Source organism: Plasmopara halstedii, assembly GCF_900000015.1.
Source record: "Plasmopara halstedii genome assembly, contig: Scaffold_816, whole genome shotgun sequence".
In the NCBI taxonomy this organism is placed as follows: Eukaryota; Oomycota; class Peronosporomycetes; order Peronosporales; family Peronosporaceae; genus Plasmopara; species Plasmopara halstedii.
This window is the reverse complement of record NW_020187732.1, coordinates 1,153,964-1,178,638: the sequence shown is the minus strand read 5'-3', so window position 1 is coordinate 1,178,638 and position 24,675 is coordinate 1,153,964. Positions and strand designations below refer to the sequence as shown.

General features: G+C 42.8%; 1 protein-coding gene across 1 annotated transcript in view; it reads right to left on the bottom strand.

Annotated features, from left to right (window-relative positions):
- Positions 1-23,398, bottom strand: part of PHALS_14186 (protocadherin fat-like protein) — a gene marked incomplete at both ends in the record, with an annotated part of 42,173 nt that extends 18,775 nt beyond the window's left edge. The window contains 11 exons of the mRNA XM_024729944.1: positions 7-585; positions 644-4,033; positions 4,107-4,601; positions 4,664-4,903; positions 4,959-12,725; positions 12,784-13,298; positions 13,363-13,460; positions 13,521-22,897; positions 22,963-23,014; positions 23,094-23,194; positions 23,263-23,398. Coding sequence (XP_024580271.1) covers positions 7-585; positions 644-4,033; positions 4,107-4,601; positions 4,664-4,903; positions 4,959-12,725; positions 12,784-13,298; positions 13,363-13,460; positions 13,521-22,897; positions 22,963-23,014; positions 23,094-23,194; positions 23,263-23,398 — 22,750 coding nt within the window. The remainder of the gene's footprint in view (positions 1-6; positions 586-643; positions 4,034-4,106; positions 4,602-4,663; positions 4,904-4,958; positions 12,726-12,783; positions 13,299-13,362; positions 13,461-13,520; positions 22,898-22,962; positions 23,015-23,093; positions 23,195-23,262) is intronic.
- Positions 23,399-24,675: the final 1,277 nt, after the last annotated feature.

The window sequence follows — 24,675 nt, the reverse complement described above, 5'->3', positions numbered from 1 at the left end:
ATTTACCTTGAGCTACTGTCACTTCCAAAACTGCAGCCGAACTGGCTTCGCTATCGAAGGTGCTCACCTCTCCGATTCCCCCTCCTGTCATGAGGATGACCACCTCAGAGTTGCTTTTGATGTAAGGCGTCACCTCAACGAGGAGCGACATAATACTTGGAGACCAAATTGTAGTTGATGATACCTCTTTTTCCAACGTCCAATCAACGAAAGCCGGCATGCCCAAGTCTTTTAACTCTTGATGTGATACCCATTGATGTCTAAACTCGTTGATGAGCCTAGACTCGTTGATGACTCGTATTTGCATTGAAAACGGACCAATTCTTCCAGACGGAACATAAAGTTTTAGTTGAGCCAGCGTAAGATGATCAATCACGTCCGCAAGATGAACACTTTGAAATCGGAGAATAATTCCGACTGGTATTTGACTGAATGAGTCGTAACCCATTGGAAGGGTTTTTCGAGATACGTCTATTGTGTAATCGCCAGCCATATTCTTGGCGAACATATAGTCATCTTGTGAGGAAATGATAGGAAAATAGATCATTTCGGTTCTTAGAACGCGTGATGGATTAGAATTAATACCTGTTTATAATATAGGTGAATATCGCATTATAAACAAAAAATATATCGCTTTACCCACCTTCTGTTATAGCAAGAGAAAGGTTGGTGGTTTTTGGGGCTTCATTGACATCTATCGCTGTAATTGATACGATGCAACTCGTGGCCAGGGTGTCAAGATTGTTGTGGTATGCACCATCGTCCTCTACAGCAACACTAACTGTCGTTGAATTAGAAATAGTAGATTCGAAGTCTAGATTGGTTTGACTAGTCACGAATAGCTGGCCACTACTTGGATTCACGGAGAGAAATGGATGTTGAAGTGCGAACACAAAAGTAGTTCCAGCGTCCGCATCTGTCACGTAAGAAGATAATGGTAATCCAACAGGAGTGTCAACAGCGGCATTTTCATCCATGTAGACCAAAAGTCCTTTTTGGCAGATAGGTGCCGCGTTGTTTGCTATCACATCAATGGTAATTGTGCGATTAACCGAGAGTTGCTTTGAATCAGTCACTTGCACTGTTATCAGAAAGCTAAGATTTGTTTGAAGCTGGTGAGAGCTTTGTTGAGACGCCACAGATAGTTCACCAGTGTGTTGATTAACAATAAACGTTCCCGTTCCGTCTTCTAAACCCGATAACCACACGCTTTCGGATGGTATGAGAGAAAATGAGAGCATATCCACACGATCTGGATCGGTTGCCTGCAAAATTCCAACCACAGTTCCTGGTGTGGCATGTCTAGCTACTGCAAATTTATTATCAGTATCGGTATGTAGAAAAGAAGGGGGTTCATTGCAGTCATTGATCGTAATTCGAAGAAGGCCTGTTGTACAGATCGCGTACGGATCGCATGCGCGCAATGTCATTTCATAATAAGAAAGACTCTCATAGTCTAAAGAAGCATTCAAAATAATGTCAGGGCTGTCATTACCACGAAACCTAATGATACCAGCGTATTCTTCACTAATCACTTGGTATGACAGCTGCTGATCAAAGTCCTCGTCTTGGGCACGCCAGGTGGTAATCAACTTTCCAGCAGCCGCGTTTTCTGGGACCGCTACATCCAACAATGTAGTACTTGTTGGTGCCTCGTTGATATCTAAAATATTAAATATCAGATGGCCGGTTGAAGCCAGAGGTGGCAATCCTGTATCAGTCACACGCACATTGATCCATGCTTGATGTAGTTCTAGAGTCTCATAGTCGAGTAATTTCGAATGGGTGACGCTGACTGATCCATTGCTTCGCTCCACGCTAAAAAGATTTACAAGAGACTGATCGACAATTTCGAATACGAGGGTACTTGTTTGATTTAAATCCGGGTCAAAGGCTTTTATCGAGTGAAATGCCCCAGTAGTACCTTCTAAAACTTCCACTTCCTGAATATACATTTCGGGATGTTCATTTATATCTTCAACACGAATTGTTAGATCGCAAGTGTTACAAGAACTAGCCGCATCACAGGCCGAAAATTGAAATTTATAGCTATCTCGAGCTTCGAAGTCTAACAACAAGCCCTGTAGTATGAGAGATGCATTATCAAATCGAAAGCCACCAATCCCTTCTTCATCGATTAGATTATAAAATGGATGCGACGATCGATCCATCGTATCAAAGTCAATACTTGTAAATGGAGGTGTAATTTTTGTCCCAACAGGACTATTTTCACTAATAAATCGCACTTCAGACTGACAAACAGGTGGCTCATTAATATCAAGCAAGTTGATCCAGACCACCGTACATGTCTCTAGAAGACCGTCTGTAGCGCAGACTGCAAATGTATACAATCTTTGAGTTTCGAAATCCAGCAAAGCGGCTGATGACACAATCAGCTCGCCTGTTGCGGAATGGATCTGAAATGGGCCGTCTCCGAAAGCATCTTTAAATTTATAATACACTCGATCATTCATATCCGGATCAGATGCAGTAATCACGCCTACGATGGCTTCGCCAACAGTATTTTCCACAACAGCGAAGGTATACTGAGATTGCTGGTATACAGGCCGTTCGTTAACGTCAAGAACTGCGACCAGAACAGGAAGACGTAGCTGAGCTCTACTAGAATCATAAACAAACACGAACAAACTTATTGTTTTTGGCATCGCTTCAAAATCCAGAGGTTGTTTAGACCGAAATTGTCCAGTACATTGATCAAGCATGAAGTGTGGTGAATACTCGGAAGCTTCCAGAACGTAGCTAAGCGAGTTATTTTCTGGATCCCAGACATGAGAAGACAGTGCAGATCCAAATGGCTGGCCCTCAATCATATTTTCTGGTGCTGATATTTCGACATGCGTCCCAGTATATAGACTAGGGGGCTCATTCAGGTCAGCAATCACAATAACTATCGTTGAGTTGACATGCAATGCAGTCCCCCTCTTTGAAACTTTTACAACGAAGCGTAACGGATGCATTAATTCAAAATCCAGTGTCGTACGAAGTACTAGCTCTCCACTCATTTCGTCAATCGTAAATCCTACCACATCGTCCACTATCGAGTACGATAACTTTTCATGAGATATTCCGTCGGGATCGGTCGCATTGACAAGAAGTAGAGACCTAGGAACAGCTGCATTCTCCGGGACAATAAGACTGTAAAGATCAAGCATTTGCGGAGCCTCTTCTTCGTTTAACACAGAAACATAAATGGTGGATTGTACCGTCAAAAATCCACCATCCATCACTTGAACCTGAACAGTGAGCTCAGAGTTGGTTTCGAAATCAAGATCTTCGGGCTTGAGTACAGTAATACTTCCTGACAGCGAATTTATTGTAAACACGCTTGGATCAAGCAAACTGAATCGCAATGTGGACCAAGTTGGGTTGACATCATAGTCAATAGCTTGAATCGTCATGACAAAATCTTCTCTGTGGGCATTTTCCCGAATGAAACCCCGTTGCCCGATCAAAATCTCTGGTAAATCGTTCACATCGATTAGATGTATAGCGATTCGGCTGTATGTCGAGCGTGGAAGTAGCGCATCATCCGAGACCAAAAGAATACAATGGACAACTCTATTAGTCTCAAAATCAAATATTGCAGCATCATGAACTGCCATTCTGCCAGAAAGATGGTCGAACGTAAATGGGCAATCAGCATCAATAATTTGAGCTGTGACCTTCTCGGTCATTTCGATCGACTTCATTTCAAATGACCCAATAATTGAGCCTTCGGCAGCATTTTCTGCCAATGTGAACTTTGTTCGAATGGAACCAGGTGCATCGTTAGCATCAATAATATCGATTGAAGCTGTGACGCTATCGCTAAGACCATACTCGTCATAAACTTCCGCCGTAAACCGCCATGACCTCTGCATTTCAAAATCTATCCAGCGTCGACGCACAGATAGCAGCCCTGATTGTGTATCAATCTGAACACCCGACGGTCGTTCAGACTCGCGAAGATGGTATCGCAAGATTTGATTTACTTCTTCATCAATTGCATTCAGATTGTTTGGTATGGGGAAATCTGTCAGGATAAAAATTTATAATGAAAGCTGTCCTAAAAGCTAGAAAAAAATTGTATATATACTATAGCATACCTGCATCAGGTCCATACAACTCAAGGCGCATACATGCGCTGCCAAACCAGCTAATAGGACAAACTCGTACCCCACTAGCAATCAGATTGGGCAGTGCTACATTAGCCGTGACCGAGTAATTTGCCCCAGAGTTCAACGCCATGAATTCAATTGCTATGCCTAATTTGTCTTTCAGCTTTACAAAGGCTTCACTTTTTGAACGCCGCCAGGCTATTTGGAACGATTTCAGGTATCCAATGTTTTTGTTGATATCACTCCCCGAGAAAAGCTCAATACGAGAGATTATTGTCGGCTTCGGAAAGTCAATCTGAAGCCATTCTGAAGAAAATGTCGATTGAGGACACCACGACCCATTGACATTGTCGCTACGGACAACATTGAGCCCTTCATAGCCATAACCATGACGCTCGCTGTTGTAAAGAAAGCTACTTGCTGACAGAGCATCCGTCCTAAGAATTGGACGCGTTAAAGTGCCGATAAGTTTGCTGTCGGAATCTACAACACGATCACTATTAACGACTAGCAATCACTAAAAATTACGCCTTGATACAACATACATTTTGAACAGCATGCAAACGTGGCGTTGCCTGCATTTTGCTCTGCATTTGTAGCTTTGTTAGAGCAAGCAGGGACCGTTATCGATCCTTGGCTTGCTGACGGGAACGTTGCATGCTCATCTTGAGAATGAACGCAGACCATCTCCAAATCCATTAAGTCACACAGACGCAAGCTTTGACTGGTACAGTATTGGCTTGCCGAATAGCGATTCAAATTCGCAATACTATAGAAAGTAGGCACTAAAGAATAACATAAAATCTACAAATCTGTAAGAAGACAATATGATTATTTTACCTGAGTAGGACATGAGCTCTTGAACTTGAGCGTAAGATATTGCACCAGAAAAATAATGGAATCGTGAAATCCACCCCATGAACATTGCAGTAGGCGACGACAAGTATGCATGCTGTGCGATAACTGGTGCCTTCAAAAATGCATTACTGGTAGTATCAAGACGGCCGTCAACGTAAATTCTGAGATAATGGTCACTAACAGTTGAAACGATAGCTACATAATGCCAATTACCGTCCGTCAAATCATGACTCCCTAGTGCAGTAAAGGAGCTGCTGGTAACTTTAACTCTTCCACTGGTGTCGATTGAAACATCGAAATGATCATTATCTGTGAACCCACGAAGATGCAATATGTTTCCTCCATTTGACGTGGTGCGCACACTCATGGCCGCGCTGAAGTCTAAATCTCCAAACACAAAGTCATAGTGCCCATCAATGAGAAGGTCATGAGAAATATTGCCGAAAAACTTGCCCCCAGAAGCCATAAAGTGAAGGTTACCATCAATGCCTTCGTCCAGTTGCGCAATCTCAGTAACTACTCGTGCTGTCTGAGCCAAAGGATCAAACTTAGGGGGCTCATTTACGTCATCGACATATAAAGTGAGATTTGCACAGCTCTTCATCACTGCGATGTAATCATTTCTTGCTCCATCATCCGTTGCGCAAAGAATGAAAGTGATTAGCGGCTCAGCCTCAAAGTTTAATGCTGGTGCCCAAATGTAAACGTCTGAAGTATTTCTGCTGACATGGCGAAAACCAATTCTATCTGTTTTAGGTACAGTAGAAAAGGACAAAACGCTTCCGGGGTATGAGTCAAAACCCCAAACCTGCCCAAATCGGGTCCCAATTTCAACATTCTCTGGAACGTGAAACACAAAATCGTCGAGAACTGGGGGCGAGTTGATACCGCTTACCGATATCATCAAAAGCTGGTTTGTTTGTGAATGCAGTCCACTACCAAACGTATCAATGGCATCTACAGAAATATTGAACTTTTCCATTGCCTCAAGTTTCCGCGTGGTTGTGAGCACGCCCATATCACTCAAAAAAAAAATTTGTGTGGAAGTGTCGCTGACCATTTTGTATCGCAAATCAACACCATTATTATCAGGATCCAGCGCGCTTGCATGAAATACTTCGGTACCGAGAGCTGATGAATCAGGAATGTTGATCTGAATCACCGTCTCAGTAAAATATGGGGTTTCGTTCACATTGGTGATTTCGACATAAACCAAGAATCCAATCTTGTTTCCGCCATTATCGGATGCCTGGCATGAGAGCTGAATGACTCTTTGCGATTCATAATCTAAAAGGCTAGAGTCTTGAACTGATATTTGACCCGTTTGGGCAACGGTTAAAGCTTCGTGCACAGGAAATGAAGACAATAACTTCAACGCAATGCTGTCACCGATGTCTTGGTCTAAGAAATATTTGTTTAAAGAAGTACCAATAAATGAGCCATTTGGACTATTTTCTGGAATGCTCATGTAAAATGGAGATTCAGTGACAATTTGCGGCGGCTCGTTCACATCGATTACAGCCACCAAAAAGGTCAGGGAAACCGAAAGACTATTTTCACTTGTATCCATCACATTAACAGACATCACAAAGCTTCGTTGTTGCTCGAAATTGACTTGAGCATTTCTCACTTCAATTTGAGCGCTAGACGATGATATATGGACAATTCGAAAAGCAGTACTGTTAATATCATCAGCAAAAGTAGAGGCGTAAGTAAAGAAAAGTGTATCATTTTCAGGATCGGCTGCTTGTACGAGGGCAACAATCGTTCCTTGCGGCGAATTCTCCATTAGTGGAGATACTGTGACGGATGCTGTTGGAGGTTCATTGACGTCTATGACATTAATAATTACCTTAACGGTTACTGACAGACTGTCAGAATCAGTAATTATTACTTGCAGATGGTACTGAGCCCGTGTTTCGAAGTCAAAATCACCATTAGCTGCAACAAAGAACTGCCCATATGGAGAGAGTTCAAACGGAACACGAGTTAGCTCATTTGTTGAGATGATGAGAAAAGTGAAATTTCCAATAACTCTTTCAGGATCCATCGGAGATAGAGGAGTGCCGATTGAAACATAAGCCTCTGAATTTTCTGTCACAGAAAACACTTGAGGACTTGACAGAACGGGAGGCTCGTTTACATCCACTACATTTATGAGTATCCATTCTATAGTTGTTAATTCAAGGTCAGTGACCTGAAGTAGCAATCGGTATGTGGCTTTGGTCTCGAAATCCAATGTCTGACTTAAGTTGAAGTTATAAAATAGTTGGCCCGTTTCATTGTCAATGATAAAAAAACCCGGTGATTCTTGCTCAATAATAGCATAATAGAGTTTTGAGTCGACGTCTTCGTCGATCGCTTGAACAGCATTCTCTATCGCCGTACCAGGTGCGCTATTTTCATAAATTGATCGCTCAACCACTTCTTCGACCAAGCCATCAAAACTGTGAACAGAAACTGGCATCCAGCTGTCTAAGTTTATCTTTAGCTCGACTGAAATGGGATTATCTGATGATGAATAAATGTAAATCACTACACTGTGAATTCCGCGATGTAGTTCTCCAGCCAAAAACTCATCGCAATATTGCATATCAAAGCCAGGACGGAAACGAGATTGGGATGGGTGAGGAAGGTTGTCGATTAAGAATATGGCGTTTATTGCAACCCCAGCCAAAATTCGGAAAGTTACAACGGACTTTATGCGTAAGAGAAATTTAAACTCAATTATTGCACCGAATTCTCCTGGAAGCCCACCGAAACAAACCGCTTGATTAGAGATTCTTGTCAGGCTTTCAATAATACTGCTACAAAACCCAGTTGATTGGTCAGCAGATCGAATGATCGCTGCAATATTTGATCCGGTTCGAATATTGGTGGACTCAGCGCTCACATTTTTAGTTTCAACCTTAATGACATAGTCGGCTGTAACCACTGGTGCTTCATTCGTGTCCAAAATTTTGATTGTTATTGTAGCTGATGAATTCATTGACGGTAAGCCACTGTCGCTTACAACAATGACAATTTGGTAGGCTGACGATCGTTCAAAATCAATTGAGTTTGAGCGCTTAACATATATTTGTCCGTTACAGGGCTGAATTCCGAAAAGGTCATGCGAGTTTCCGTTTGCAATTGTAAAGAGGAGATGCTGTCCGATATCAGGATCTGATGCTAGCACTGGGGAGCCCACCAGCGCATTTTCGATAGCATTCTCATTAATACTGGCTTGTGTTGGAAAGATAATAGGCGGCTCGTTCACATCTTCAACCCTGATAATAAAGCTAGCATCAGAGCATGCATTTCTTGAATCACAAGCATGTATTATGATGGTATATTGAGATCTTGTTTCGTAATCTAGCTGAGCACGAGAAACTACGAGTTGATTGTCTTTAAATCCAAAAGGTAAAGTTGTGGCTGCATCAATATGGTACATGACATTGTCATTTTCTGGATCAATAGCAATCGTGTCCGAAGGACTTAAAATTGCAGTATTCTCGGGGCTATTTTCAGAAACAGACCCGCTATATAGTTCGAAAGTAGGAGCTTCATTTGTGTCGATAACACGTATTTCTACTTGCTGAGTGTCGATAAGTTCGCCCACATCTGTCACTTTCACGTCAAGATAATACGCGCTTTGCGTCTCAAAGTCAAACGCCATCGTATCTGTTACATAAATTTGTCCAGTTCCAACATCTATACGAAAGAGATGACTTGCAGAATTCGAGATTAGGGAAAACAAAAGCTTATCGTCTTTGTCCGAGTCGTACGCTGTTACATTCAGGACCGCAACCGATGGGTCTTGTGATAGTGCTCTTGTATACTCAAGGACCGAGCCAAATTGGCAAGCCACAATTGTGGGTGGCTCATTTACGTTGATAATTATCACTGTAACAGTAGCATTTGATGTGCAAGGCTCCACTGCATCATCCATCGCGTAAACAATTAAATCAACTTGGTTGAGTACTTCGTAATTTAGTTTGGATGAGTTGGCTACCTCTAGTACCCCTGTTGAAGTTCCAATCGCAAAGATATCAGAGTCGACTGAGAACGTAATTCGTCCATGATCTTGAAAATTATAGTCTTCATCACGAACTACGATAGCAGAATTAACCGTCGCACCGATCACACTATTTTCAAATATATATCGCGTTGCACTCATGATGGAGGGACAGTCATTCGCATCAACAACGTAAATGCTGATGGGGCATAGCACAGTGTTGACCCTGTCACTTACGGACATGAATATTGCATGATACGGTTGAGCTTCATAGTTAATTAGTGATAGATCGCTAGCAAACAGAGCGCCACTTTCGTTTGAATAAAAGATACTGTTTGGGCTCAAAAAGTATGTCAAAAAACCACCTTCAGGGTCTACAACTTCTCTCTGTAGTATCCACTGATCGTATCCAGCCTGATTCTCGCGAATATACGCCGACTGCATAAAGCAAGAAGGAGGTTCATTGACATCAAGTACCCGTACTACAAATGGACAGACAATATAGTCCGATGCAGAATAGTAGATAGCAGCAATCAGAGAATAGCTGGTTTGGCGCTCGTAGTCAAGAGACAGAAGGTTATTAATTTTGACCTCACCAGTGTTGCTATTTAGAATAAATGGTACCGACGAGTCCTGAAGTACATATCTGACCAGCAAGTACGACGACGGCAGGACAAAAACCTGACCAACAGTGGTATCCACAGCATTTTCAGATACCGAAAAGCTTTGAACTTTTTCCAAACATATAATTGGCGGGGGGCTAGCCAAAAATGACACTAAGCAGATAACTTGCACACTATTATATCCATCGCTCACATCAATTGATAGCATGACTTGGGCAGCCTCCAAAAGTCTCGCAGTATTTTTCACGTAAAGAATTTGATCGTCTGATATATCAAAATTGTCCTGACCAACCGTTGAATTTACAACGGTGAGCCTGAGTGATTTTCCTTCCGGGTCGTGTAATCCCAATTTTAAGACGCGGTGATCCAGAGGTGCACTTTGGTATATCGAGCCATTGTAAAATAATGGACCAGCTGGAGGCTCGTTCACATCGACAATCTCTACTAAGGTGACACACTCACCACTTAACCCACCGCGGTCAGTAGCTTTTACCGCAACATAATAGAATTGTAGTGATTCATAGTCCACAGGCTGTTTCAAAATCAGTTTTCCATCACTGCTAATCGAAAACATTTCTGTTTCGTTCTGAACACGATAAGTGAAATCTATATCGTGCACATCTTCGTCAATGGCAATCACAGCCTCTGAAAGCTGTGTATTAGCAGGTGCACTTTCACTAACATGGAGGTGTGGGCATGTGACACGTGGCGGGTCATTCGTATCCTGCACTGACACTGTAATACTATAGCTTGTGACAAAACCTTCATCCGAAATTGTGACGTTAAGAACATGTTCCGATCTCTCCTCAAAATTTATTCCTCGGCCTCCTACATGCAAATGGCCGGTGGAATAATCAAAATAGAATGAGCCAGGAATACTTTGGGCTAACAGTGAAAAATGTAAGCTAGCTAATCCATCAACATCATCAAATAGAGTCTGAACCTGTGGTTCTATCGAAGAGCCCATTGGAACGTTTTCAGCTACTATAGCAATGGCATTAGATAGTAAAATGGGGGGTTCTTTCTGATTTAACAAATCAATGCTAAACATTCTCGTTGCAGATAGTGCTTCTGCTGACGAGTCATGGACTGCAACTGTCACGTGAAAAGATTTCTTGAGCTTTGCTACGTCAAATATTCGCTTCCACTCTGTGTTCTTCATCTTCACATCAAGAACATGACCGATACGTAATCGTGGAAGCTCAAAAAACAGTTCTCCAGTAATGGTTTCATTATTAACCAGGGTTGAGACGGTAGCATTAACAGCATAATATGTATTCCCTGACAAATCGACACGGACGAGTACGAGCTCTTGTAGTATTGATCCAAGCACAGAATGTCCTTCTGCACTAATTGTGTAAAGCAACCCTACTAAAGCTTGGTTTTTCAGCTCACCATTAAAATTAACCCCAACCAAATTTATTTGGTCTGCATCTTGTAGAGGTATCACGCTAAAACCAGGAGGTTTTAAATTGTCGAAGAGAAAAGATTCATAATCAAAGCAAGACATCGTTGCAACTAATAATTGTCCTGACAGAGTTCCAATTTGCAAGCAGCCATCCAGACTTTGAGAAACAATCGCAAATTCGACGCTGCTTCCTAAATCCGGGTCATACGCCGCAATCGGTAGCCCAACGAGGGTACCAGTTGGCACGTTTTCTCGCAGCGCTAAAGCAGCATCAAGAATGATAGGATGTTCGTTGACATCGCGAACAAAAACAGTCAAGTTGGCGTCAGAAAAAAGTGCTGCGTCATCATGCACTCGAAAGGTTAGCATAACGGCATCGTTTTGCTCATAATCAAGTGCACGGTTAACAATCAATTGGTTGTTATCGCAATCATAGCTGAAAGGGCATAGAGGCTCATCACACCAGACGAGTGATATTTTTAAGACATCTTTAGTGTCTTCATCTGTCAAGAATAGAGCTTTTGACAAATTCACGTTTCCAGTCGAACCTTCATAAACAAAGACGTCCGAGGTGATTATTTTGGGGGTCTCATTGACGTCAATTACATCAACCGTGACGCTGAACACAGAAGAAAGTACAGGAAGTCCATCATCGGATACTTGGAGCACTAATTGATAGCTGTTGGTCTTTTCAAAATCTAATTGGGCACCCAGCTGGTAAACGGCGTACAAACCCGTCCCACCACAACTTTTTCCTGACGCATCATTACATACGAAATCACAAGCGGCCTGTGCAAAGCGATTTCCTGTCAGACCAGGTTCCACGTTGGCACACCAGCACTCGTAGCGAAAGCCGATAGCCATAAATTGAAACGGCGCACACCGGTTGTAGCAGTCGAAAAAAGGATGCATACTCCCATATAAACTGATTGACTCTAACAATCCATTGCGAAGCTGCGAGAAGCACCCACTAAACTTTTGTAAAGGGCCTTGACCTACCCGAAGTTGACCTGTGAACGAGTCCACTGCGAAGAAACTATCGTCATTCCCACCAATGATAGCGAAGGACAAGTTTTGAGCGAAATCAGGATCAAAAGCGAGAAGAGGACTACCAACCAAAGACCCAGCCTTACTATTTTCAAAAACAATCTTGGTCTGATTGTTGGTAGTAGGAGCCTCATTGATGTCACGTACGTGAACAGTAAGGTGTTCGTACGTGGAGAGCGGGGTCTCACTGCGTAGTTCTTTGATATTCAGCTTCAGCAAGTACGTCGGGTACGTTTCGTAATTTAATGTGGCGTTTGCTACCATGACCGAATTCATCACAATGGAGAACGCATCACGATAGTTGCCTTCGACTATCGATACAGCTAACTCGTCATTATCAGGATCATACAAATTGATTCGTCCAAGCAATGTACCGGACGTCGCGGTCTCTGATACTTGAAAAATGGTGTCTGGCACCAGCACAGGAGCTTCATTTACGTCCACGATCCATATCATAACTACTGTCAACGCAAGTAGGTTACCACTATCTTCGACACCTATATGAAGCTCATAGAACTTCTGGCTTTCGTAATCAAGTGTGAAGTCGTTGGTTTTGATGTGACCCGTCACGCTATCCACTTCGAATATTGAAGCATATTCAGCGCTTTTTAAAGTGTACATCAGATAAGACATGTCAAAGTCGTCGTCATCTGCTCGGACGTACTGCGTCGGGGCTAATAAGTAACAGTTAACATAACATTTGCTCAATACTAACAATTGAATAAAACTTACCGTACGAAGCAAAGCGCGAGGATGGCCTATCAATGTTTCGAAAATACGACGATACTTTCCAATCGTATTCTTCATCATCCCAGCATTGAATTGCCACAACGGACACGCAGTGAGTAAGATTGCTATCCGTATCGAGGACGACTTTAGAAGCACCAACTTTAGTCTGGAAAACGAACTCAATCCATAAACCAGTGCCACCCGCTATATCTGCACCAATGTAGGATACAGTGCTTGGATCTCCGTCAATGGCATTTTGTATACTTGAGTCGCTTGATGAATTAAAGCTCGAAAGGTCTGTCAACATGTTAACTTTTCTGCCTTCCGAAAACCAATCAAGTTCTGCGATTCCAAATGAAAGAGCCTCATTGCCCGATAAAACGACTAAGCGCCATTTCTTAGCCATAAGCTCAATCGACTCACTGATACTCGGAGCTCTGCCGAATTGTGCGTCGTTACCGTCCGGAGTAGACAGACTAGATCTACTTAATGTTGAATCAATTAGATCGCCGTTAAACCTACATAGGATTAGGCAACCAGCTGTCAGCATCTAAAATAACTGACACATTCGATCAAAAGTACCTGAAAAAAGCAAGTAAAGAAGGCTGATCTGGATTAAGTGAGCGTGCCATGTTTGATCGTATGGCATAAGGTCCTCTCACGGTTTTCCATACCCGCAGCTGCAAATGGCAAATTCAGATTAACATACAAAAGTAGGCCGATTTAATAAAATTGCTTACTTCGTCAATTGAAAAGGTAAAAGGCCTAAGTGGGCAACTTGTTTTATAAGCGCAGTTGCCAACCGTTAGCGCAGCTGACGAGCTCCAGATACCTCTTGTATGAATAAAAATTATCTGCTGGAGAACGACTGCGCCATTTAAGTACACTACTATTTCACCATCAATACTATCGAAAGAAACAGCTATATGATACCATGACATAGGCATCAACGCTGCTTTTACATTTATCGCAACACCATGTACAGTGACTCGTAAGTTTCCTTCAAGATAATTCAGCTCTATACCCCTTAAAGTATTGCTATTGTCATTCCAAGTCAGAAGCGTCCCCTCGTTTGAATCGATTGCAACCCAACATTCCAGCGTAAAGTCGGCGTCAGGAACATGCATAAGCTTGTCTTGACGCACGTTAACAGTATAACTCGTAATTTGAAGTGCGGTATTAGCTGACCGTTCGGCAATACTATCAAATCCTTCGCAATCTTTGCATGGCACACACAATCTCGGTTTCGCTCTGTAAAGGAAGCATTGCGCGGAGGAATGTTTGTAGACGCCTGCTTCACAACTGTTTCTGAGTGAACAGTGCTGTAAGCAATTTCCATATGAATAAGCAACTTTTTCTTCAATTTTGGTGGCTTCTTCAATGATATCGCACGGACCTCGTGGATGAAATCTTGATGTCAAAATTGTGTTCTTGTCACTATTTTCCTCAATAAAGAAGTGCTGGTCATCTGCAAAGTAAGGAGCCTCGTTGACGTCTAAAACTCGAACGTCGACATTAAACGCCGTGGATACCTTTGCAGAATCTGTTGCGAGTATTTGAAGCGAATACAATGAACGGGTTTCGTAATCGACAGGCCTACTTAGAAGGACGTTGTACGTTGTCAAATTAACAGACTCCAGATAAAATAGGGAATGCATAGATATGACTGTGCATACATCGCCAGCATCTTCGTCATAAACAACAATGGTACCAACTGATGAACCGATCGTAGACGTTTCCGGGACTTCAACACAGCCAAGTGTAGAGCTTGGAAAGGCAGGCAGAAATGAAAATTGAGGAGGGTCATTTTCGTCAGACACCTCTACGGTTAGGCCCAGAAGTGTGCTTTTAGCAGGTCGAAACACATTACGCACTATAAGTGATATTTTGTGGAGTGTTTGCTGCTCATAATCAAGAATTTTGGTAGTCCTCACTTGACCCGAATTTATGTCGACTTGAAAAGCTGAGGTGTCATCAACGATCTCAAAAAGAAAAGCATTGGAAGTGCCCAGAAGTGTGTCAGGATCAATGCAACTTTTCCAGAGAGCATCTCCAACACGAGCATTTGGCGCATCATTTTCGGGAATTGAATGAACCACTACAATAGAACATATCGGAGACTCCAATTCATTCATGATATTAATGACGAAGGTACAGTACCCAGCGAGACTGGCTGCAGCATCGTCCTGAACCCGTATTTTTAACGTAAATCGGCTATTAATCTCGAAATCGGGTAAAGTGGTGCCTACAGTAACAATGCCACTGAAAACATCCATGTGAAAGGTATCCCTGTCATCACCTGAGTCAATGAAAAAAGAAATTTTGTCAATGACGTCTGGGTCACTTCCAATTATTGCGCCAACAACAGTAGCATATGGTGAATTTTCCAAAAGATGAGTTTCTGCGCCGGAGCATTTAGGTGGGCGATTTTTGTTGCGAGATGATATGCTTATCGCAACCTCACTAAAAGATGAAGTATTTTTCGTGTCTGTTACTCGCACCACGACATTGATACGCTCATCACCACTGACTTCAGGAATGTAAACATGTTGAACGACCGATAATAGGCAAGCCGTTCCATCACGGGTAGTTTCAATTGAGAATTTGTCATATTGTGTTAAAATTGAACATATCCCACCAGTTTGCCCCGGATCTCGGTCTGCTATAGGTAAAGAGACTACAGTGTACGATCCATCGCTTAACTGGCTGATGTCAACGTTGTAATTGGCTTTTGAAATGGAGATACCAACGAAAAATGGTGGTGATGGTACCATTTCCACGGCTATTGGTATTGGAGCTGAGAGACCAACTAGCCCATCTGCGTCTGTTGCTTGCACAACTAATGTGTATTTACTTACAATTTCAGCATTGAGCGTGGAAATCACTGTCAGCTGTCTAGTTGAGCTAGATATCGAGAATTGATTCTGTGGATCACCAGAATAGATAGCATACTGGAGCCGTGCACTTTGGTTTGCATCTTCATCCAAAAACGTAAAATAAGCATCAACAGCGAATCCGATCGGTGCTGATTCTAGAACAGAAGCTGTATCTGCTTTCAAAAAGGTTGGCGCGTCTGGACCATCTATGACTTCGATCAAATTGGGTCCGATTTCAGTACATAATTGAAAAGGATCGCATATGCTTATGTTTGCATGGAATAAATGAGCAGACATACTTTCGTAATTAATAACGGCTTTCGTCATTAGGTTATCACCTGCTATTTCAAATAAATCTTCGAATCCGGTGCTGGCGTGCACGATCATAAACGATAGATGGTCACCTTCTGGATCATTAGCCTCAAATGTGCAGACAATAGTGCCGACAGGAATATTTTCTTGGAGCCGCATCGAAAAGACTGAGCCAATTGGGGCTTCATTTTGGTCGATGATCTGAACTGCCACGTTTGCCTCGTCATGACCACTTTTTTCATCACTAACAGAGACAGTTATGTAAAGAACAGAAGCATTTTCATAATTTAAACTACCGACGACCCATAGCTGAGATCCATAAAGGTAAAATAAATCACTGCCCGATATCAAGCCGAAAGTGAGTTTTGCGCCTTTGTCCTCGTCAAATGCATAATCAATAAGATCACCAACAAAACAATCTCTTCCTGCACAGTTTTCAATTACGCGAAAAACTGCACTTGACATTACTGGGGCATCATTGGAATCCGTGACAGCAATGATATAGTCACATGTAGTCTGAAGACCTGTCTTATCTGTAAGTTGAGCTGCAAATTGAATTGTATCCTGAATTTCAAAGTCTAAAGCTTTTTGTAAGGATATCGTGCCATTCGTCGAGTCAATAGTTAGATAGTCTGGTACACTTTGATAAACCATTTGATACGTTATAGTGTCGCCCACATCAGGGTCTGAAGAATGATCACGCATATTACCAATGGCTGCTCGAACAGCTGTGTTTTCTGCCGTGCTAAAAGCAAAAAAAGTACAAAGTGGTGGTTCTGGAACGTCTTGAACTACGATAGTAACGTTGGCGTGGCTTTCTGAGCCCCCCACGTCTCTGGCAATAATGCCCAATACAAATTCGGATGTCGATTCAAAATTTAATAGCTTAGTTGCAACGATAAAGCCATCTCGATTAATCACAAAGTTGCCATTTCCTCCACTAGCAATTGTGAGTGTGTAAGAATCAGAAAAGTCAGGATCATTCACAACAAGGGCAGGCAAAAGCGAGAAAGGTGGCAAAACATTTTCTTTTATATAACGAGCGGTTTCATGACCGGTGATGCAAGGGGCTTCGTTAACATCAATAACATTCACATGAATTCGGCAAGCTGCAAATGGCACTGTTGATTGAGCTTCTTGAAGCAACAACGTCAAATCGTAGTTATTTTTTGCTTCGAAGTTTAATGCTTTTTCAAGCTTCACGCGATTTTCCTCGTCTAATGAAAATATATTGTCAACTGGGGCACTCAGTTGATAAGATATACCACTATGATTGATATTGGCTCTAAAGCTCACGTCAGAAACGTATTTAATGTCGTTCTCATTGATATTGAGTGTGTGCACATTGTCGACACAAACCGAATAAGGAAATGTAAAAGAAAGCGTGCGGACGCCGTTTAAACAGCTGTATCCGTGTGGACATACTCGCAGCTCATTTTGCCGACCATCGGACACATTCTCAGGAACAGAATAGTAGCCAGGTGGAACACTGGTAAAGTTATAGTGTGATATGGCCTGATAAAGAGGCAGCACCAACTGTGACGAATACGTCGTTTCCGATGTCACAACTTCAAATGTGGCAGCTTTTGTTTTATCACTGACCGCCACCAACACAAAGCCTGGGGACGCAGACTCAATTGCTGCTTGGGATACACCATAAGTGCTTATCCATCTACGCAACGACAATGGTAACATCTCAGTCTTTCTACCAACAATAATTATAATGTCACCAGCATCCACTCCAGACAGTACTGACATGTAAGTGGCAGTTGTAGAAACATCACTAGTTATTATTGAGCTTAAAGAACCCATTCCAGTATATACTAAAATATCGACAAAATTTGGAGCTTGGGCAAGAGTTTTCGCCACATCTCCATTAATTTTTGCCACACTTTCACAGACCACAGACTTAGCAGAGCACATATTGATGTCAATTTGCAATATTATCGCTTGTCCATCCAAAAGATCACACCGCAAACTGCTAAAGCTCACATTTAGTGACTTTCGAAATAAAATCGACCTTTTTGCGACAAATTGGGATTCGGCTGCAACTATTGTTAAGAAATGTTGACCCCATGACGACTTGTACGAAAAGGCGAGCGTGCCATTTCTAGATCGTGAAACTAATATACTTCCATCAAGCATTACTACAGCACCCCAATCGAAGCCAGCGATTGGCAATTGAAACTCGTATATCATATTGGCCTGAGATTGCTCGAAATACGATATTGTTATGTTGTGAGCAAATCCAGACAGCCAGCCCGTCCCAAAAAATGTACGATTAATGTCTTTAAAGTCGAAAACGTCGACGACAACTGCAGCTTCATTGCTTATCGCAAAAGAAATGCCTTGAAAGAAAGAGTCAATACTTTCACTGGGCTGCTTGGATATTGGTGCAAGTGTGTACGAAATTGAAGCCGGAGACAACATGACTTGATCTTGATACCTCGGAGCATCGGGGCATCTGCTGACGCTGCCAGCTTTACACGCACACCCAGTAGCACATCGGTCCGAACAAAGAGGGCTTGTAAGACCAACTTGATCACCGAATCGTGTTGGTGGACATTGATACGCAACACCTTTCCGACAGTAGTAGCCCCTGGGGCATGGTAATATTGCAGACTGTTGCTCATTGTCCATTGAGCCGACGGAATAGTAACCAGGTGGGACGATAATTTGGCCATTGTTTCCTTCTGGACAGTACACACTTCTGGATGGGCATGGACTCAAGGTTGTATAACCACAAGCAACGCCGCGTTGCAGACAATAAAAGCCAGCCGGTACAGGACTGCAGCTTGGTTGTCCTGGTTTAGAATAAGTCCCGTTTGTGCATGGTAAAAGATCACTTCGAGACATTTGATCGAATGGGCCAGCGTATCCCTCTGGCACATTGAAGCATTCGCTTGATCCAGCATCAGCGAATGTGCCTGCTAGACATTTCACTGGTACTATCGAGCTACTTGGGCATTTAAATCCCGTATGGCATTTAAGACAAGCGGTCGCTCCAGCTGAAGGACCATATGAACCAGCCGGACAGGCACTGCAAACCTGTGTATATCGCTCAGAATATGTACCCGCAGGACACAGAATGCACTCTTCTGTCTCGGAGAAGACGTATCCCCGACTGCACCTATCCGGTCGAAGTAAAATCATCGAGAAATCATACCCATCTACAGAGTCCCAGACAATACCTCCGCGCTTTTGGCACCAGCTTCGTGCCCATGCAGAGTAAGAAGTGCAAATTGGGAGCATTTCGAACGGGGCATTGAGATCAGAATATGTAGAGCTGCCGAGGCAGTCTGCGTACCAAAACCCGCTTCTACTTCTTTTGGCACAGTTTTCGCTTGCAGACAAGTCATTATCCTGGTCAGGAGTGCTGAAATAGGAATTAGAAAGCGAAGTTAAACCATCGGCGGCATTACTAGCCTGAGAGTTGTACCCTTGCACAGTGAGAAGGTATTTTTCGCTTTCATTAGCGACCCGAAAATCGCTATAAAACGCAGAAAAAGATTGGTAGTTTTTCGTTATCACAATCATTGCTTCGGTGGCTCTATCTGTGACAGCCGAGAGAAGACTGTTTCCGATCCACCACTCACTAGAGGAGCCAAGGCCAAATCCATCTCGATATTCGTTCCAATTGTGATTAAAACTTGTTTTACCGTTTAATCGGCGCTGCGCGACTATCCAGCCATTTGAGCAAGGAATGAGTACTGGGTCCAAATCTGGATGAAGCTGAACGAAATACTGGCCATCTGGATTGGAATCTCCGATCAATAGTCGCTCGTTTTTTAAATGCATGCATGACACTGCTGGATTACCCATCGATAATCCTAATTGTGTTCGAAAAACCGACTCTTCCTCAACTGAGACGTCATCGATACCAAATGCAATAATACTTATTGATCCAAAATCTACGTCAAATCGAAGGGGAGATATATTTCCAAATAAGCCTCTAAGCACAAAATTTTCTCTCCCCCTAAAAAAATATGTTTGCTGGGGTACTGTTGCGCTTTGTCCGTAGCAAGCATACGTAGCCGACGTGTCGATTTGTATTTGCCGAATTAGCTGGGGGCCAAGATAAACACGTATAGTCTTAGCCTCGGAATGTTTAAGTAGAAGTGTTGTCCAATTTGAAGGATCAAATACAAAATAGTACGTAAACATGATGCGCACGTTTGTAGGTGAACTGATCTGAGCAAATTTGCGACTAACAAAAGAACCGGCTCGCCCGAATGACCGCCCACCAAGAAAAACAATGCCTTGGCATAGCTGGTACCAATTATCTGTACTGCCCCATGATGTTATCCACAAGTTATCGTCGCCATTTCCGATGAACGAGTCTTGAAGAACAAAACTCCACGATACGGAGGGGCTTAAATCGTTTGTTGAGCACAGGTATCGTGTTGTTTTTAAGCCACGCGGATCGAAGCTCAAGCCTAGACCATTCAGAATATTTTGACCATTTATAGCCCAATGCATTCCTAACCATCTCCTTTCACCTGGTGCATTAGTGGGGGACATGAGATCAGAAACACTTTCGTTGTCACGCAGCCACCATCTCCCGCCGTCAATTGCCGTCCAATTTAAGACAGTATCTTCGTTGCCTGGTAGAGTCATAAGGTCACCTACGTAGGCATTCGTTACACCGGGTACAGTGGCAAAAAAGAGCGACCCGAATTTTCGGTGCATCGATACGAAATGACCTGATGAGCGCGGTACGACTTGTCGAAGGCCCATTGCCTTACAGCTATCATCGTCTTTCGGGCCTGTACTGCCTCGGCATTCGATGTCGCTAGTACCCAAGTCACAGGGAATGACTGTATAGCCTTCACCGGTATCTGCCGTCATATTACAAAAGACATCATAGACTCCTGCAGTCGTTGCTATAGTATAGCGCCCACTTAGTGCATTTGGTGCGTCAGCCTTGATTGCGTAACAAGTTTGAGGCAAATTAAGATGAACTGTGCTTCGACCTACGATATTGTAATTGCCAGACAGTAAATTTTGACGAAATTCGGCTGCTGTGATTCCAAAGCACACTCTGTCTATAATCAGAAACCCAACGCAATCGCTGCTAGAATGACATTTACACCGACATCGATCTTTTAACGAGTACGCTTCGGCGCAGACAAGTTCATTACAAGTATCTCCTCTACACGGTGCCTGCAGCGATACATTGCGGCTAAGATTCCACTGAGTATTGCGTAGAACTGTCCATGCGTTCTGGGAAGTTATTAATGCTTTGTCTCGCACGTAAGTCAATCGTGTTGCATCTACTGACATAGCAGACATATTGCGGCGCATATAGAGGTTGCATGTGCTTGTCACAATATTGTACACACCTAAACGACAAAGACCGTGTCTACCACAGCGAGTTTGGCATAAATCCTGTGTGATCAAGGCGCCTCTCTCAATGATAGCAATTTGAACTTTTGATTCTTTCAGCCGAAATCCTGCAGCTGACGATGTCTTCGCATCGAGCGCGATTGTGTGCAAACCAGCAACAGCGTCAACAACAGAGTGCATCATCAAAGTCTCACATGTTCCATTCGCCACAGTCCCAATGACCGAAACAAAGTCTCCATCAGGTAGAGGATCCGCATTTCTCAGTATGCGCGCACGAAATTTCTCAGCGGCCGAATTGCGGCAAATAATACCAGCAATACTGATCACGAGAGTACTTGAGGATAAAATCGTTACCGGTTTTGAAAAGATTGTAGCTGTCGAAGACACGACCATGTCACTTATATTGTCGGTAATTAACGAAGCTCCGGGAAAAAATACAGCAGTTATTTTACCACCAATGATCCTTCCTGGTTTTGTTCCTTGGTATTGATAACTGAGAGATAAGTTCAATGCGCTTCGTGTCGGGATGCTGGTGAAGTAGGAGAAGTCAAGTGACACTCCAAATGCATCAACAATGGTATCATCTAAGCGAAAAGCTGCGACCGGAGACGACAAGTTTGACCCATATCCAAGAACAAGACGAAATGTTTTCAATGCACTTTTGTCCCCGGAAAATCGTCCAGTAAACGAACTAAGCAAAATTCCGCCTGATGAGGAAGGAAGAGAGAAAGATAATCCAGGTACCACGTTCCATTGTGAGGTAACTGATGTAAGAAAAAACGTCTGAGTTGCCCTAGCATTAATCCAAGTGGTGGTAGGTAGAAACGAAAATGAAACAGAAGACGAGGTATTAAGCTTAATTTTTTTGGAATCAGTTGTCCAAACGGACCCAAATCTCAGTGCAAATCTTCCGTCAACGGGGGCGTTCTGAAACTGCAAAACAGATGAACCTCTTTCGATGTTACTCGCTACTTTCTCTTGTTCAGCAGAAAGTAAAGTTGTTATTGTAGGGTCAGAAGCAACAAATGGACACCATTTCGTTAACTCTCCAACAATGGCATACACAGAAGCAATAGCTGGTGTGGATCCCTCTCGGCTGAAGTACACTGCTGACACTTCAAACTTTACAGAAAATCCATAAATTTTTAGCACATGAAACCCAGGCGTAATTTTCATTTCGACAAGTGTTGCCCTCGACAGTACGCTTTTCCAATATCCTGTTTTTCCCATCAAATCTTGTATCACTACCCCATCAAGTATAACCACAGCACCATTACCAATTCGAAAAGGTAACCCCAAATACCAGGACCAGCTTGTAATGGTGGGACTAGGCTCCACAAACTCGACCTGCAACAGAAATCCCACATTCGTATCCACCTGCTTTAATCTGCCACATATGTCGGTTTGGGAATTTAAAAATGGCCCAAGAGCGGATAGCTCGCGCTCGCAAAATCCATCAGTCTCCGCAGGTGCAGCGGCAGCATCGAAATCCCTTTGAAAGCTGGCTCCTTGTCCAGCTCTATACACAGTTGTTGGCATAGATTTCGATGCATACGAGATCTTTGCGTACGGGCTCATAGAAACTACGATAGGTACACGAGTAAAAAAATTAGTCTGACCGTATATTGTGACGAATGACATCACGAACTCGGGTAATTAAGCCTTGACTCCAGAACATTTTCTGTAAAGTATCGCGAATCCTGCAATATACAACACAAATATCCAGCTTTATCAATGTCTCAGTAGCCACACCTCGATAAGCAGTTTTGGTCAATATACCGTTCGGTAGTTCACATGTGCCACGAGGACACCTGAGCTCGGGGTCACAAGCGTTGCCGTGTTATCTCCATCCAGATTTTCGTAAACTACGGTCGGTAGAACTGCAGTGCAGTTGTAAGCTATGATAAAATGTACATTAAAGCTGTGATTACAGATTTACGTGTCTTACATGAGACAAGCTCCACATTTGTATCCGTTGGACGGGAGTTTGCAAAGGTAGTGTAGCTTGGTGATGTACAACTTCCCGGTTGGAAAAGCAGGGTCCAACCAACCAGCGCCCAAGCAATTAATAGTCGACGAGGCATGGCCGAGGTTTAAGATATGATTTCGATGTGAGGATCAAGAAAAAAAGGATCGGCGGTAAGGTGGGGACGCCTCTTGGCATATCGGCTTGCCCTGTTTGCGAAAGCCATGTTTGAGGGGATTGTGAAATATTTACACGAAATGTTTGAAAAATGTAAGAATATACACATTATCCATAAATCGGAAAACATAAATGTCACTTAGCGTGCCGGCCAACTCATCTCACCCCTTGATTGTAGAATTGTTATGGTCAGCACCACTATTTGCTCTTGCGGGGAAGCTGTAATGAAGTAAGTATCTATTGCTTGCATATAAATTCTGTCGTAGGATGCTACACGATCCCTTTGGTTTTCTCCGGGTGACTCCGCTTTTTCTGGTGACGACGGTGCTGTTCGCTCAATTCATAAGACATGTTTAAGGCAATTCTTACTGGCATCTAGAAATTCTATTATGTCTCCGCAACGGAGACATCGTACACTTTGCGTAGATGAGGCTGTTACTCGAGAGTCTGCGCTTAGATTTGTAGGATCACAGCCGCTATAGTAACTAGGTGTCTCGTTAGCTCTGCTAATTCGAGTTTACATGAAATTCAAATTAAGTTAATTTAACACGAGGCCGTCCCCCGGGGGGTTAAATACACGAAGTCGCGGTGCACACCCATTTGGTAGCCGCATTCAAGTTCAGCAACAGCTGAAAGGTGAATGTATTCGGGTAAGTATTATAATCTTGTGTAATTATCCCTTACACATTTAGGTACAATCGTAAAGAAATGTTTGCACTATAATGTATTTGAGAATTTTCATAAGATCCGAAATATCGGTAATTATAAAAAATAAATGAGCCCCGAAAATGAGGAATCTGTGGTAAAGACTCGCGCCAGGTTTATTGTCGACCGCGAACTGACAAAAAACGACTCGGCCGGATACGTCATCTTTATAGCAGGATACACACCAAAACAAGATCACGTGTGGGCCGCACGAAAGAAGTAGTAGTTGCCGAATGCTCTTGCGATAGAATGCTGTGTACTTATGCAGCGGGGCTGCCATAGCTTTGCTCTTAAAGGAAGAATAAGTTAGGTCACCGACCTATCGTTCTATACTTAGAACAAGTACGAGTTTAGCGGACTTACTCCAACAGTAATTACAACCTTAACCTAAGGCTGATAAACTTCTCCGTTTAAAATTTTAAAAAACTGACTTTTAATTTTTTTATCTGCCCTAATTTGCTAATTTTTAATGCATAATTTTTCCTAAATATGTATAATACAATCTAAATACAT